This window comes from Acartia tonsa, chromosome 9 (genome assembly GCF_053477335.1).
Source record: "Acartia tonsa isolate MP-2025a chromosome 9, ASM5347733v1, whole genome shotgun sequence".
Classification (NCBI taxonomy): domain Eukaryota; kingdom Metazoa; phylum Arthropoda; class Copepoda; order Calanoida; family Acartiidae; genus Acartia; species Acartia tonsa.
This window is the reverse complement of record NC_137268.1, coordinates 8169874-8187209: the sequence shown is the minus strand read 5'-3', so window position 1 is coordinate 8187209 and position 17336 is coordinate 8169874. Positions and strand designations below refer to the sequence as shown.

Here is a 17336-nt window from a genome sequence, read left to right as displayed (position 1 = left end):
AAAAAAATACAATAACATTAAAACAAACTAATTATTTTGTAAAATTATGCTTAAATAAAAACTAAAAAATGATTATTTTATATCTCAATAAATACTATTTTTTCAAAGCTACCAAATTTTAAATAAATTAAAGAGAAATTTTTGTAAATTGTGTTGGAATGCAATTTTGAGAAAGGGATTCTTTTTAAAAATAATATTTTTAACTAAATGCAAAAAAAACAATAAAACCCTATATAATAAAACGAAATACTTTTATAGGATTGTTAAAAAATATGAAATTATGATCAAATATTATGAAACATAGATTAAATATTAAATCTAATACTTTTTTTTGATTAGAATAAAAATAAAAATACTGGTTAATTTAACGTTCTATAAATCACAATTAAATACATTAAAAAAACAAAATATCTATTTTTTTGCATCATATTTTAAATTTTACATTGAAAACTTATAAAAAATTCAAAAATGTAAATTAAGTTTAGAAAATAGATCAAATCTGGGCTATTTTTTCTGTTTATTGCATTTTAAATTTTTTTTCAGACTTGAACATTATTTTTTTTGACAACGTTGATATGTTAAAATTGTTAAAACTAAATTAGTTCCCTTTTGAAGAAAATTAAATGAGGAAAAAAAAACAAGAAGGTCTATTTTCTAGAATGGCTTCTAAACTGATTAATATCCGCTGGATTAAAATTGGTTCTCAGCCATACTGGAAAATCGTATATAACATCGTATTACAGACATTTTCCTGGAATATTAAATTAAATTCACAAAAGCAATATCAGTTTTGCTAGCCCGGTTCCATGGCTAACAAAACTGGTTTTAATCTTAAAATTTTTTATTTCAATATTCGCGGAAAGCAGTCTATAATACGAAATTATCCAACCTCAATAAATATTAAAATACAAAGTTTAAAAGTGTTAAGGGCAATCTAACAAAGTTAAGTCTTTTACGCCTTTAAACATGTGTAAAAAAAGATATCTACTGCATTTAATCATATAAAATCTAAATTTAGCTGCAAAATATAAATAAAATACTGTAAAAATCTACTATAGCTATGACGACTACAAAAATATACCTTCTTTCTTTCTTTAATCTGTTCTATACAATTCTAAATCTGACTTCTCTGTGTTTTTTTTTATTATTAGATGCTTCTTTTGGTGGGACTTTTAGAGCTTTAGACCATATTTTCTACCAATATTTTTCATTTTTTTCACTAGCTATACCTCACTGGTTACTAATACTACAAAGTTTGGCATTTATAAACAAAGTCCAAATAATAATTTTTCCAAGATGGCCGGAGCTGTGTAAACCTGGCAACAGTACTGAACCGGTTACCGTTTCCTGGTGACTGGGCCACCAGTGGTGCCACCTGAGTTCTGCCTCATGGCCAAAGGACGTCTTCCAGTGCTAAAAAAATTTTAAGTATTATTTTCTTACAAAGGTTAAGAATTTCGTTTTGTGTATTTGTATTTATAAAACACTGAAACTAGCTTTCCTTTATAATATAGTAGCAGCCACTCCCCTTGGGGCCTCTGAGGGCGTAGCCGCTAGTTGATAATAATCTGTACCTGATTGTTGGCTGTACAGGAGATTTGCTGGAAATTTTTCTGGCAGAGGTGAGCGGTGTGGTTGTATCTTCATCATCTGACAAGGGGATCTGAGAGAAGTGGCTTCCTACGAGAAAATATTGCTTACTACCAGGATTATTCACAAGTTGCCGGCACCTAGGAAAGTTACATATTGGTGGATCCAAGATTATTTTTGCAATGCTAGATCCAGGAACCTTGTAATATTCCCAGGAACCAGGAATATTTCACCATAAACTGCACTTGACCAAAATATTTTAATAAAATGGATGACAACGTCCATAAAAGCAAAGCTCTGAAAACAAACGAAAATGATCGTTTCAAGAGTGTTAAAAAGTAGGATATTGAACAAAAAATGTTATATTAAACGAGGGACATCAAGTGCTTTCATTAAGTCAAAACAACACAAATAATTCAATCCTTAAATCCAAAATTACTAAGAGGGCGATAATTTCTGGTATTTATATGGTTTTAAGCTAAATTGCTTGGGTTTGTGTCACCCTCAAAAAATATTCCCCCCCCCCCCAACATTTTTTTAGATTTTTTAAATAACAAAATATCAGTCCTTTAAAATTATTTTTTATTCTAACCTGTATGTCCGTAGTGTCCGCCAGTAGCCTGCGGATGATATGCTTGATTTCCAGATATGTACACAGCTAAACAAAATAATTTGTATTAACAAGGTCGAGAAAGAAAAGATTCGCTGGGTATATATTATACAATCTATCGAAAAAATGAATTTTTAAATTTTTTGGGAGTTTTTAGAAAACACAAATAGTTTTCTATAAATGTACACTTCCCCCACTGCACTGTATATATGTCTGTATGTATCCTGTTTCATAAAGTAGAAACTTTTCATTTGTCAAGATCTCAATAACTACTGAATAGATTGGGTTCTCCACTTTAGGTCATCTTCAAAAATGTACTGTGAATTTTTTATGGTAGTATATTTTTTTTATTGAAGACTTAGTGTGTTTTTTAGCTACTTTTCTAGAAAAAAAACGTTGAATAATAACCTAACCTAACCGAATACATAGCTCCTAGGTTCTAGGTGCGTAGCTGCTAGTGTGACTCAGAGAACGAATTAATAACTACCTGTAGCCCCTTGGGGCAAATGCACAGCACCAGGACCTGAACTTGACAACTTCTTTTTCAGAGGTAGGTGATCTACAACTAAAAGCAAAGGATTATCAATGGATAAAGGATATACGTGGATATATTGACAGGGGAAAATTTGTCGTAAATTTAGCTTGCTAATATGGACCTCATTTATTGCATGGTCAGTTCTTTTAACCAGTAGGAGGAGATGGGATGGGGTAAAGGGGTATCGTTATTTTAACTAGCTGAGAGTATCACTCTAAAAGAGTATTTGAAAATCTGGTGCAACATCTTAGTAATAATATATAGATTAGTCCGTCATACAGTTTTAATATCCTTTTTTCATATTAAAATGTGATGCGCTACTTATGGTCATAATTTTCTATGTTTTAATATGTTTTTACCTTCCATTTTCTTTTCATTGAAATCCTGGCTGACTCTGTTCCAAGCCTCGGTTAGCGTACTCCTGGTTCTCTCACCCAGCTCTGTATGTGATCTTGGCCTAGATAGATAGATAGATAGATATGGTTAGCGTACTCCTGGTCCTCTCACCCAGCTCTGTATGTGATCTTGGGTATCATATGATTCAGTTAGCTGTACAGTTGTACTACTTGTAGCCGTACTCTTACCTTGGGTCAGGTGTAGAATGGGGGGTATCATCTGATTCTGTTAGCTGTACAGTTGTACTACTTGTTGCTGAACTCTTACCTTGGGTCAGGAGTAGGGTGGGGGGTATCATCTGATTCAGTTAGCTGTACAGTTGTACTACTTGTAGCTGTACTCTTACCTTGGGTCAGGAGTAGGGTGGGGGGTATCATCTGATTCAGTTAGCTGTACAGTTGTACTACTTGTTGCTGTACTCTTACCTTGGGTCAGGTGTAGAATGGGGGGTATCATCTGATTCTGTTAGCTGTACAGTTGTACTACTTGTAGCTGTACTCTTACCTTGGGTCAGGAGTAGGGTGGGGGGTATCATCTGATTCAGTTAGCTGTACTGTTGTACTACTTGTTGCTGAACTCAGTGTAGAATTTGATAATCCAGATACTTTCATATTACCCTAAAAACATAGAGAAATACATATATTTTTCAAAGAAAAGTTGAGGTTTGTAAGCTGCAAATATTAGCATGGATCTAAAGGGATAAGACAACGGCCAATACATTGATGTATATCCCCAATGATAGTGGTTAAAACGGTTGGACACTCAACTAATAAAACCAACCAATCAAAGTTCAATAAAGCCTCCAAAGTTGTTAAGCCAACGAATAAGAAAACTTTGGAGTCTAATGTAATAAACATCCGAATGTCCCCTCTTTGAAATCTTGGCTGGATGCAACACTACTACTAATAGTAATATATTTTACCTTTCAATATTAATAGTTTGGACACTCAACTAAATCAGCAAACCAATCAAAATTCAGTAAAAGTCTTCAAGGTTGTTAAGCCAACGAATAAAAAAACGTTCTATAAGATTTTGGGACTAGTGTAATAAAGAGCCCAATGTCTCCACCCTCCCTAGTTGAACTTAACTTTGAATAAAATAAACTTTAAAAAATGCTGTGCTTCGAAAAAGGCCTGAAATTATTGGAAAATAATCTCAGAATTTAAATGAATCTACTAGATCAGCAAAAATGCAACTTACTATTTAACCAAAAATAAATTCTTTTTTAACCTTATCATTTTGAGCTCAATTTGAATTTCTTAGATCATACCTCAAGCAAGGGACTAATATCACATAAAACAATGATATTTATTTTGTATGAAGTTAGGGGCTCCCGGAACGGTTAGGCAAAATAAACCCCTCCCTTATTTTAATTTGTTTCTTTGAGGAAAAACACCAAAAGCAGCTTAAAAGAATTCTAAGAGGGGGGGGGGGGGGGGAGTTTTGACACATTTGCGTAAACCTGGCACCTAGGCTTTATCTTTGGACTGAGAGGATAGGTTATTAGAGATAAAATCATTCTTATATGATGAATTTTACGAAGTTTTAAGATTTTTTAGATAGACCTCCAAGTTTCGGAGCTGCAGGCCTCCAGGTGGTCTCTGTACAGGTAAAAATAAATTTTTTTTTTTTAAAGTTACAATTCAACTTATAAAGCAAAATATGCATTTTTTTTCTTCAAATATGTTAATAACATTAAAAAATATGCATATTTAGTTTTATAAGTTGACTTGTAACTATAAATAAAATTTTTTTTTTCATTTTTACCAGTACAGAGACCACCTGGAGGCCTGCAGCTCCGGAACCTGGAGGTCTATCCAAAAAATCTTAAAACTTCGTGAAATTCATCATATAAGAATGATTTTATCTCTAATAACCTATCCTCTCAGTCTAAAGATAAAGCCTAGGTGCCAGGTTTACGCAAATGTGTCAAAACTCCTCCCCCCCTTATATTACCTACTGTCTCTATCACTACATATATTCCATTTCAACGACTACTTGGGTCCAAACAACAATAAATTCTTTGTTTATAATATTGTCTGCCACGGAGGGATGGGACATTGGGCTGTTTATTACACAAGTCCCAAAAGTTGTAATTACGTTTTCTTATTCATTGGCTTAACAACTTTAGGGGCTTTTATTGATTTTAGATTGGTTGATCAAGTTGAGAGTCCATGTGTTTTAGCCACTAATTATGATCTACAGAATGGGTAATTTTGTGTATAATCATTGGTGATGTACGTTAATTTATCGGCGATTGTCTTGTCCCTTTATATACCTGATTGTCTAAATTTATTTTCCATACTATTTATTCCTATCCTTAGCAATGTCCAGTGTAATCCTCCAATATAAAAATGCCATTGAGATTGTCGTCAAAAAAATCAGACGGGAAATTAGTTTTTTTTCTTTCTTTTTGCCGGAATTTAAGTTTAGAAGAAATTTAAATAAGGACGGGGAGTGCAGTTTTTGAAAATCTAAAGAATTTGGTCCCAATGCTTTGATTTTTTTCCAGTATTGCTTCGAAACCGATCATTATCTGCTGGATTAAAACCAGTCTTGCGCCGCGCCATAGAGAAAAACCATCTATCTTAGTGTATTATAAACAGTTTTCCACGAAAATAAACTAAAAATAAAAAAGTTTTATTTGCTCAATTATTCGGCCTCTTGGGGCAAACAAAACTAGTATTAATCTTATGAATTTTCATTTTTCTATCCACGGAAAGCTTCCTGTAATACGATGCGATAAATAAAACTATTACCATATTGTTTAAAAATAGTTCTCAATAACTTTGAATATTTTTGAAAGAAATATCCCATTTGCAGAGAAATATAAATGCAAAAAAGGTACCAAAATTTCAAAAAATCAAATTTAAAAATTGCCCACTTTAATACGGTGCTGCGAATTCTTACACAAACCTTATGATTTCATTCCATTCTATTAAAATATTACACAGAATTTTCGGATGACGAATAATTTTCAATTTTGCATGCCATGCTGCCGGTTATTTTAAATATTTGAATTCCATATTCAGTTTTCTAATTTCCTATTTTGCTTGAATTTAGTATGGGGTAATGGTTTGAGTCAGATCTTATAATACCTATGCCTATTATGCAACTTTTTGCAAATTTTAAGAAGGACACCTTTAAAACAATAAAGATTGTTTGATGAACGCTAATGTATATAAATGCAGGGATCTAAAGGGATAAGACAAAGATTGATTAATTTATTGTACATCCCCAATAATGTTAAAAAACTACCCCACCTGTAGATCACAATGAAACATTTGGACACTCTTAATGAACCAACCAATTGAAATTCCATAAATGTCTCCAAAGTTGTTAGGCCAACGTATAAGAAAACGATATTCTAAAACTTTGTGAACTAGTTTAAAAACAATTAATGTCCCCCCCCCCCCCCCCCGGTATAAATGTCATTATTAGAAAAGCGATACATTGCATTTATAATATCGAATTTGTAGAGTAAACTTTCAAATGAATTTAAAGAAGAGGTGTCGGTTAGATTAGTTACGAAGAAAACTGTACATGGAAAAAGTGCTGATTATTTACATCAAGGAGGGAGTGAACATTGGACTGTACAATTACATTACACTATTGTCCAAAGTTTTTATACTACATTATATTATTTGTTTGAAAAAAAACTTTGATACTTTAATTGAATTTTGATTGGTTGTATAGTCCAAACCTTTTAACCAAATATAAAGAAGTGGTAATTTTGTTTATAATCATTGGGGATGTATGTAAATTTAACGGCAATTGTCTTATCCCTGAAGATCCCTGCTAGAATAATGTGCTAAAAATGTACATAAATGATTCATGTAAAACCTATTTAAAAATCTAACAATCTACAAGATTAGGTTTTATGCTGTTTTACTTTGATATAATATTCTACTAATCTTACCTGAATGATATGACCTGACTGGCTAGGGGCGTACACATGCGACACAAAATCCTCGAAAGTTGTTGGCTGCTTGAACTTTTCAATGATAGAATCCAGGGCCCTGGCCCGCTCTTCATAATAGGTCTTGTACGCGGACATCATCGCTCTTTTGGCCCTAAAATTAGTTAGGTTATATTTTATATTTTATATAGGCGGTTTCCCTAAAAGTGCGTACGAAAATAAGAGAGGGTGTTGGTGAGTGATAGCGTTTGTTTCTTGTTACTTTAGGCCAGGGTAGGCTAGGTATAGACCCCGCAGGTATTTTCAAAAATAAGGGGGGGGGGGGCTGAGTGCTCGATAGCGGAGAGAGGGGACAATGGTATGTTTAATGTTTATTACACTAGTCCCCAAAGTTTTATAATATCTTTTTCTTATTCGTTGGCTAACCAACTTTGGGGACTTTGGATTGGTTGTTTTATCAAGTTGAGTGTTTAAACGTTTCGACCAATAATTTTATTTTACAGAAGGGGTAATCATCATTGGGGATGTACATCAATTTATTGGCCATTGTTTTATCACTTTAGATCTGTGGATCGATAGGCCCTTTGAAGGAAAGCAAACAATTATCTAACCTGCTGGCATTAACCGCTGTAGCCCTGACTAATCCGGGAAGCACCCCGTGGTCAACTATCATCTCATTAAACAGAGGCCCGAAAAAGGGCACTTCAGGCTTTCGGATTACCTTAAAATATTAAGAGTTATTTGAAAGTGTACCAAAACCAATATAAAGCTTAACTAAAATGTAAACCTCAATCGGTTCAGTGGTTAGTAGGTAGTATATTAACAGACAAATCAACAGACCAAATTAAATAAGTTAAAAATCAACATGTTTTACATGAACGTACGGATTTTCTGGTAACGATTATAGAGTTGAAAGCTTTCTAAATCGTACCTACCTACTACAGAAATCACCATGCTAAGTTTGAAATCAATAGGACAAATCTAACATGTCTAAATTAACCATGAGGGCTATCCGCTACGGACGGACCGAAACTAATTATAAAAAGGCTTCGCTTAAAAAAAAAAAATAAAGTTTACCTGAATCCTATAAAGTTTATTTTTTAGTGGATAAATAACAATCAAAACATCACAGAATTCAGTCGGAATTATGCCTCGTCTGAAAAAAGATGAAATTTAGTTTCTAAATTGTCCGCTAGGTGTAGTTTTTTTTATTTAAAATATTAGCAGTATCATATTATAACAATCCAATATTGTTAAAATTAGTGAATACAGGTTAAGGTAATGTAATGTAATTATACATATATCTACATATTAATTTCGCATTTATAATATTTACGAAATAATTCCTTTATACATAAGTATTGAACGCATGTGAGTTAAGCTACTCTAGTTCAAATAGATTACCTATAGTCTCTCCAGTGTTCTGACCAGACAATGTGTATCTCATCATTGCCCAAATGGCGGGTTTTCTGCAACATACTTTCCTCACTCACGGAATTCATCCTAAAACATACAGGGTGCGTCACATAAATCGGGACATTTTGTAATTTTTAAAGAAATGAACATAAAATCGTCAATTTTAAAGATTTTACTAAATTTTAAAAACTGGGAAGCAAAATAGGTATATGACTAGTAGATTATTCAATAAAATCGCCGCCAGCCTCAATCACCGTCTCTACCCGCCTCCTCAACCGCCGGCAGGTTAAAATGTACCTGTCCAAGCTGGCGTAGTTCTCCTTGATAGTGGCAATGAGGGAGGTCTTTGTGGTATGGGCACGTCTATTGGTGCATGCTTCAAAGTAGCCCTAGGCCCAAAAGTCCATTGAATTAAGATCGGGCTACTGGGAGGCCACATTTCCTTAGGATCATGAGTAACCGCCAAATTGACAAAATCCATGTTTTTGCTCTCATTTGGGCTAGGATTTAGCTACAGTGGACTTTAAGTACTCAAAATGCGTGTCTCGATGAGCTTAAGACACACAAAAAATTTTGGGTCAAATTTCCAACTCCTTCCCTGTCGGGCCCTACTGTTTGTGATTTCTTAAGGCTCAAAATCTTGAAAAATCGACCTCATTTCGGCTAGGATTGAGCTAAAATGGATTTAAACACGGCAAAATGTGTGTCTCAATGAGCCTAAGACACCCACAAAATTTGGGGTCAAGATTCCAACTCCTTCCCTGTAGGACCCTACGTTTTGTGATTTTGCGCACTTAACCACCGGCGCATTTGGAATCTGCCTTGTTGAACATATACGCGTCCAGCTCGGTGTACACGTCCATCTTCGTCCAAAGATTTTTTTGTGCTAAAAGGTCATTACCTAAGCTTTCTATAGGGCGGTCAAACGTCCTGATTGGTCAAGTAGTTTTCGCGCTATGGCCGTTTAAAAAATGACCCGATTTATGTGACGCACCCTGTATAATGTTTAACTTTCAGGGATAGGTGACAGGGATTTTAAGGGATAAGACATTCGTCGATAAATTGATGGAACAACTCCAATGATGATACACAAAAATACCAAGATCACAATTAGTGGTTGAAACGTTTGGACGCCCAACTTAATAAACCAACAAATCAACATTCAATAAAAGTCGCCACTGTTATTATGCCAACGAACAAGAAAACGCTATGATAAACCTTAGGGACTGATGTAATAAACAACCCAATGTTCCCTCCCCTCTGAGAGCAATGCCAATGAGTTAGAATGTGAAAAGGGTAGAATTAGATATAATGAAATCCCTATCTATTTCAAATATTGTTAACAAAAATATTTATTTTTACCTTATGTGAAAATAACTATTTTATCGATTTATTTTTAAAAAAATTACCTCAAAAACAAATAAAGTTAGATTAATGAAAAAATAGATGATAATTTAAAACTAAATTATTTTGAATGTTGACATATTGTTGACAGACGGTGTTATTGAAAGACAAAGATTGACACTCGTCCATCAGAAAGGTCTGTCAGCCATTTTTTATTTCAACATTGGAATACACAGGGATCTAAAGGGATAAGACAATGGCCGATAAATTGATGTACATACTACATAACCAATGATGACACAAAAAAAATACTTCTTTTGTAAATTACAATTAGTGGTTGAAACGTTTGAACACTCAACTCAATGATCCAGCCATTAAAAATTCATAGTCCCCAAGTTATTGACCCAACGAATAAGGAAACGTTATTATAAAACTTTGGGGACCAGTGTAATAAACAGCCCAATGTTCCCTCCCTCTCTGGGAATACCAGACAAATAATAAATATATAGGGTTCACGTATAAATAAGCAAAAAAATTTGTCTGAAAAACGCTTAGAAATCAAGGCTTGGCGGCGGCATTTGGAAAAATTTGGAGCTTGAAATATTTAAAAAAGCACCTGATTTGATGACTAACAAAAGTGGCTCCAGAATGAATAGCAAACTAGTGCACTTCGGCTGCGGATAAAATAAATTTAAACCGTGGAAAGGCTGTCAACTGCCATGTAAAATGCAGCTGCCGAGCCAACTTTAAACCACACTAACTTAACAAACCTACCGTCATGGGTTTAATGTTTAAAAAACTTTATATAAACTTAATTTGTGTATTTTAGACTTTACAATAGCGTTCGACAATATTTGAAAATAGCTCTTTATTTAATTGGTTGGTTTTTTAAATGCTACAAATATATATAGTTGGAGGGAATGAAGGGATGGGGATGTTTTAGTGTTCTTTTGGTTTCGCAAAAAAAAATTTTAAATTTGCAAAATATCAACTATAGGCTTTGATTTTTTTTATGTGATATTTAAGGAATGATCTATTTAGAGTTTAGCTGAATTGGTTGAAATCCGCAATGTTTTGTGCAGAAATATTTGCAGAGCCAGTGTCTAGCCACAGAGCTTGTGCAATTTCAGGTATATATAATACAGGAATATAACATATTTGGCATTGCAAAATATTTTCAACTACCTAATGAACATAAATTAGAAATCCCATAATTTTTTTATCAATAAAAACAGGAATAAGATGAAGCTAATTGGACCTGTATACTATTATAGCAATTGTAATATTATTGCTAAATAGAAGGGGGTCAATATTTTTTAAATTCTATATCCAACCGAGTACATTGTCAACATAATCAAAAGTCAAACAAGCATCAGTTGATGGTAAATTGACGCAAGTATCGTGCAATTTTTTTTTTATCTCAAACCCCTTTTATTTATAGGTAGGGGTGTGGCGGTGATTTAAAAAAAAATTGTTTCCTTCTTTGACTGTTTTATGGTGGGGGAGGGTCGTGTCAAGGAGGGTATAGAGGTGTGGAGGGAATGGATACTTATGAGGGTGTATCCATGCCCCTTAATTTTTTTATGAGGGATGATCATGGATAAACCGCCCATCTGGAGCTAGAATTGTTTTAAGGAACCATTCTTTCCTTTAGATGCAATATCCATTTAAACTTGTGGATAGTTGGATTTGCAAGGATTTATCAATCATTCAAGACATAATACACAAGATTTTGTCAATTTTATAGGATATTTCCTACAAGAAAATTTCCCTCAAGTATCCAAACATTTGCATATCATTGTACATTAACAGGCTAGCGCTGGGAAAGCAGACATCATAGAATTTGATGAAATTGGTAATTTTCTAATAAAGTTTTTTTCTTTAATTGCTGTTTTTATAAGAAATTTTGGGTATAGTCCCTTTCGTGGCAACACCTCTTTATAGGCGTTTCGTCGTATTTTCACAGTAGCTTTTGATAGGCTATTTCAGGTTAGGTGATTGTCCCGCAGGGTTAGGCAATTGGCCCCGCAGGGGCTAAAAATAGGGGGAAAGTTACTGTGAAAATACGATAAAACGCTCCTTAAGAGGCGTTGCCACGAAAGGGACTATATCCCAAAAAATTGTATATACTAAGGAGCAGTTATTCTAGGGAAATTTTAATTACAATACTATGGAGTGAATTTGTCAAGGAATAATTTGTCCGTGGACATTTTTACCAGGGAAAATTTGTCCTATAAAGTTTTTGTGGTGGATGCTATGTGGTGATAATGATGAATCAGCACAACAGAAACAAGAAAAATAACCCGCCAAAAATTCTGTGGAAATTGTGCAAAAATCCAGATATTTAAAAATAAAAAGCCTCATAAACATCCATGATTTGTTTTCCTAAAGATTGGCGAAAAAGGGAATAAAGTAGGTAAAATAAATTGTATTATAGACAGCTTTCCGCGGAAATTAAAATAAAAATTGTAAGATTTCTAATATTGATCGTTGAAAATTGCCTGTAATTCGATGCATACAAGATTTTTTCAGTTATTCTAAACCAGCGGTTATTAATCGGCTTAGAAGCCATACACTGCATGATAGACTCGAAATAAAGTATTACCAAACTTTACCAATAAACTGTAAACAAATATGATAAATATACAAGCAAAATAACAAGTTAATGTTGAGATTCAATTCCTTCTCGTTCCTTCTTAAGCATAAAATGAATTTGAAAATTTTTAACATAAACTTTAATATCCTTATCAGGATGTTGATTTTATATGTCGTCTTTATGACAGGTGAAGATGTAATGAATATATTTCTTAAATTATGTATATAAAAAAATATTGTACGGTAATATCAAATTAAATTAAAAATAATTTATTTTTTTTGTTTTTTTTTGTACCAGAATCATCCCTGCAATGAAAGAAGAAAAAAATTTGTTTTGTTTTACATAGCAGACTAAATGTATTATGATAACATACAACGTCTCTTTGTGAGTTCATATTTATAATATTGATTTTTATAAATGAATTAATGAAAAAATATTTGTTTGAAATTTGACTAAATGTCATATTGTATAATTTACTTAATTCTTAACAGTCGGGCCCCTTGCCGCATCTTTATCGGTCGGGGGTGAGGGGGTGGTGTTCGACGCCCCCTCCCCTATTATCTGAGCCACTATTAGAGCTATAGGTCTTAAAATTTCTGTGTATGTCCCCTGTTTGATAATAAATTTCCGACTATAAGTGAGTCAAAGTAAATTTTCGCTTTCTTCATCCTTTTATTTAACAACCTTTGTTTTTAGGTCCTTTTTTACTTAAATATTACTAACGGCTGCCTTTATTTTATTTTCTACTGAGAGCTACAATTGAATTTTCATCAGAGCATATTTAAATAAATTTGTATCTACAAATAACTTTCTTCTTTAATTATAGTTAAGTAGTTAAGTGCTGCTACTTTATAATTACAATCTTCTTTAAAAGGACTGTTAATGTTTATGATAATTCATATTAGATTTCAGCAATGTGAAGCTGCTTTGTTTAGGAGTGAGGGGGTGTTTGAGCTAATACTATTCAGAATCAAATCTTTAGTGGTGAAGCTACTCTATAATTCACTTTTTCTGTGTGTTAGTTAGTCCGTAACACTAAGGGGAAAATGTAATTTTCTTAGGTCTTATTGGAGACAGCTGAAATATTCAGTGAAGATTCTTTTGACATTTATTCTTTACAATGCCTTTTTGTCTGTCTGTTGGTCATGCTTCAAAAGACATATTACATATTCTCTCCTCTCATTTGTATTTTTTAAGAAAACTTATCATCTGCTCTCACTTTGTGCATTTGACCATTACAAGATTTGTTGTGCTTTGCTACTAATGGTTGTTGTCATAAATGTTTTATTTTGACAATGATCAAAGTATAACCCAATAAATTTTAGCATGTTAGTTTGTTCTGAAATTTTTGCAAGGGGGTACTTTCATGAATAAAAATATATCACAAATTCAGTTTGTCAAAAATATTAATAAGAAGAATGTTCATAAAAAAATAATACTAAAATTTTTGTTCTGATCCCACAATATAAGTTTCAAGTTAGTGTGAAACTGCATTTTGATACTCCGTGCATCATTTTACCCACAAACCTGTCGCATAACTCTTTTTTTTATTTGAATCCCAAAAAAGCTTGGGTGTCTTTGATTTTTATCCTTATATAACAGTAACATGATGTCTATTTATCTATTTGTCTCAAAGGATCTCGCTAACTGCTAGACAGATATGGTTTTTCTTTACATTAAAGCTTTATATACATATGTCCTGGCCATGTTTATAACTATTTTGGGAAAGGGTACCTCCACAATATAAAAATACTCTCCACCCCACCCCCCCCCCTCCCTCCCCTTCCTATCCCCAAGTGTCCCTAGAGGATTTAAGGGTACGTAGCCGCTAGTCCTTATATGGAAATAACGGGATGTATGTATATCTGTCTCTAGCAAAGGAACTCGTTATCCGCTGAACAGATGTGGTCCTTGTTTTTTTTGTAAAACTTAAATTAAAAAATAGAGGTGATTAAATTCTAGTGCCCATAATGATTGCTGGGGGCGTAGCGTTTTTTGCATGGCAAGCATCGTTTTAGAATTAAAAAGAAAATAAATGTTTCAGTTAATAACAACCCAACAAATAATGTCTATAGCAATTTGATCAGCTGATTGGTTTTAATACTAGATGTTTTTTTAAGTAGCGCAGCTACTCTAAATCTAGGAAATAAATCTAATTTTGCTTAGAATTTACTTTTAGGTGTTTTAAACGTTGTAAATTGAAGATTTTATTTTGATAATTAACATTTTACAACAATACCCTCTATAAACTGTGAGGAAGTTTGATAAAATTACGTTTATTTTGCAAGCTTTTTTGAAAATACTTCATTATTTTTATAATTCTGACAAAATAGAATTTCTAGTTAAGTGAATAACATGGCCACAAAAAGGTTTAAGCAGTTATTGAAATATTTTATTACCATTCTTGCTAATTAAATAGTCATTAACTATGTTTAATTTGCATTTTTTAAAAAGACAAGAAAAATATTCTACTTAAATGCTACTTTTATGAAGTTATCTTAAACCTTTTCCAAAAGTTTGTTTTATAAAAATATTTTATTTTCCATTGATTTTATTGATTATATAGGTTAAAAATATAAAAAGTATTTTTTAAAGGCTATAGATTAATTTTGATTAATTCCGATTTTTAATTTTTTTAATTTTTTTCAAATCTGAAAGAATATGCCTGTCTTTTTAAAGAATAGATTATATAAAAAAACTAAATTAAACATATTCAGGCTATCAAAAAGTTAAAAATATTTTTTTTTTACTATTAAATCGCTCATTTTTAAAATCATTAGATTTTAAGCTTATTTTGCATGGAAACACACTTTTTCAGTCATTTCTTCTCAACAATGGATCTTAAATGATTATTACTGAAAACTTTTATGAAAATGTTATTAACCAAAACTCCAAATAAAGGAAATAATTGCCGTTTGTGAAAATGTGTGCAAAAAGTTGCCAATATCTCGTTAGAAGGGACTTAATGGATTTTAATTTTTACTGCTTACGACTTAGTGGACTATAAACTATTAGAAAAGTATCACTTCAAGGTGGAATTTTAAGGGTCAACTTTTTTTCTTTTAAAATTCGCAGTGCATACTGGAAAAAGTTTTATCAAACACTCAAAGAATAAGACATCTCTTATCCTAATCAACAAAATTACCCCTTATATAGAGTAATCTTAGTGGTTAAAAAGTTTAAACACAGCTAGGTTGTACAAACCATTCCAGATCTAATAAAAGTACCCAAAGTTTTTCAAAGAGAGGTTTAGATACAAGTATAATTTACATTATTCCACTTCTAACTTGTATAATATTTTCTTCAGAGTTTCAAAGTATTGGTATTTTACCATGAAAGCTTCCCTTAAAAGTAAAATAATTACCTTGTAGAAACATGGAACATGATTTCAGTGAAGCTGTTGGCAAAGTAGGGGGCAGTTTCACCTGTTGTCTTATTCCTAGTTTTAACATGATACTTAAAATAAATCTAAAGTAGGTATTTAATGGTGTTTTTATCTAAATGTGAATTCAATATAAATCTAAATCTTTGAGTCCTCTAACTGCAGGACAAACTCCCCTTCCTGTTATAACTTTATGCCTATAAAAGTAACAGAATATCTGTGAGTTTGTCTGTCTGTCTGTGCAGTAGGATCTTGCTCCCCACTGAACCCGTATGGTTTTCCTTTATAATGTAGCTTCTCATAGGTGCTATGAGGGGTAAGTTATGGGGTTTTTACATTATAGTTGACCCTACTAAAATAATATTTCTTAAAAGCATAGAAACTGTATGATTCTAAGTATCCGTTCCTTGTAAGACCACCGATAAAACCAGTGTGTGTCTCCAACTCCACCTCCCATCCTAAACCAGCTACAAATTCCTGAAAATAAACAATAATTTATTTTTTGACAGATTTTTAAAATTACAATTTTTGAAGATTAAATTTTGTAAGTAAATAAAAAACTTAAAATTTAACTATTTGATTACATGACGTTTGTCTACAAATCTTGTAAATGGTAATGGGTATATTTTTGGATCGGGGCTAAAGAAATTTTAATTTTTCTTTTGTTTAGTTATGATATAAAACTCACTATAATGCATGGGTCCAAAGGGATAAGACAATGGCCAATAAATTAATATATACATCCCCATTAATGATACACAAATTTACCCCTTCTGTAGATTACAGTTAGCGGTTGAAAGGTTTGGACACTCAAATTAATGATCCAACCAATCCAAATTCAATAAATGTTCCCAAAGTTTTTAAGCCTACAAATAAAAACGTTTTAATTAGACTTTGGGTACTGATGTAATAAACAGCATAATGCCACCTCTTTTCCTGCATATAATGATATCATAGAAGATGATGACATTCCAAAAAAATTACGCAACAAATAATTTTCAAAAACACGTTTTTATGTCGAACGGACTGAATTACAAATGCAAAATAAAGAGAAGCTACGCTACTGAAAAAAAATGAGTACGTTACCTCGAAAGCCTGAGAACCAGAGGTGTTTGAGAGGATGGAAATTTTATCCTCCTGTCCCTCTGCTACATAGATCACAGCTATTTTATGAGTTTCACGACCTACAATAAAAAAAGGGAATAGTAGCTTTCGCAATATTGCAAGCTTCCAGTCAAAGGCGCTTAGTAAGTCTGACTGTTCTTAATGTTGACCAAACGCATAGTATAATCAAACGCATATTTAAAAACAGTTTTACCTACTAAGCGTATTTGACTGGAATCTTACTCACAACTTTACGCAATATTGCAAAAGATATTAAAAACCAAATTAATCAAAGGATGGAATGTTATTCCTTACTTATTGCAGAAAAAACGATTTATTTCTGCTATGTAGATCACGGATATTTTATGAGTTTAACGACCTACAATCAAAAATTATCAAAAGCCATTGAAGGGATATTATATAGAATAGTTATTTATCGCATCT

General features: G+C 32.6%; 1 protein-coding gene across 1 annotated transcript in view; it reads right to left on the bottom strand.

Annotated features, from left to right (window-relative positions):
- Positions 1-1102: 1102 nt before the first annotated feature.
- LOC145328140 (ral GTPase-activating protein subunit alpha-2-like) overlaps positions 1103-17336 on the bottom strand; it is a 95011-nt gene continuing 78777 nt past the window's right edge. The window contains exons 43-55 of the mRNA XM_080171718.1: positions 16875-16972; positions 16201-16265; positions 15771-15851; positions 8455-8553; positions 8128-8206; positions 7662-7771; positions 7051-7204; positions 3636-3748; positions 3095-3192; positions 2688-2765; positions 2183-2248; positions 1575-1680; positions 1103-1413 (exon numbers count right to left, since the gene is read on the bottom strand). Of these exons, the coding sequence (XP_080027844.1) occupies positions 1338-1413; positions 1575-1680; positions 2183-2248; positions 2688-2765; positions 3095-3192; positions 3636-3748; positions 7051-7204; positions 7662-7771; positions 8128-8206; positions 8455-8553; positions 15771-15851; positions 16201-16265; positions 16875-16972 (1223 nt within the window). The 3' untranslated portion in view covers positions 1103-1337. The remainder of the gene's footprint in view (positions 1414-1574; positions 1681-2182; positions 2249-2687; positions 2766-3094; positions 3193-3635; positions 3749-7050; positions 7205-7661; positions 7772-8127; positions 8207-8454; positions 8554-15770; positions 15852-16200; positions 16266-16874; positions 16973-17336) is intronic.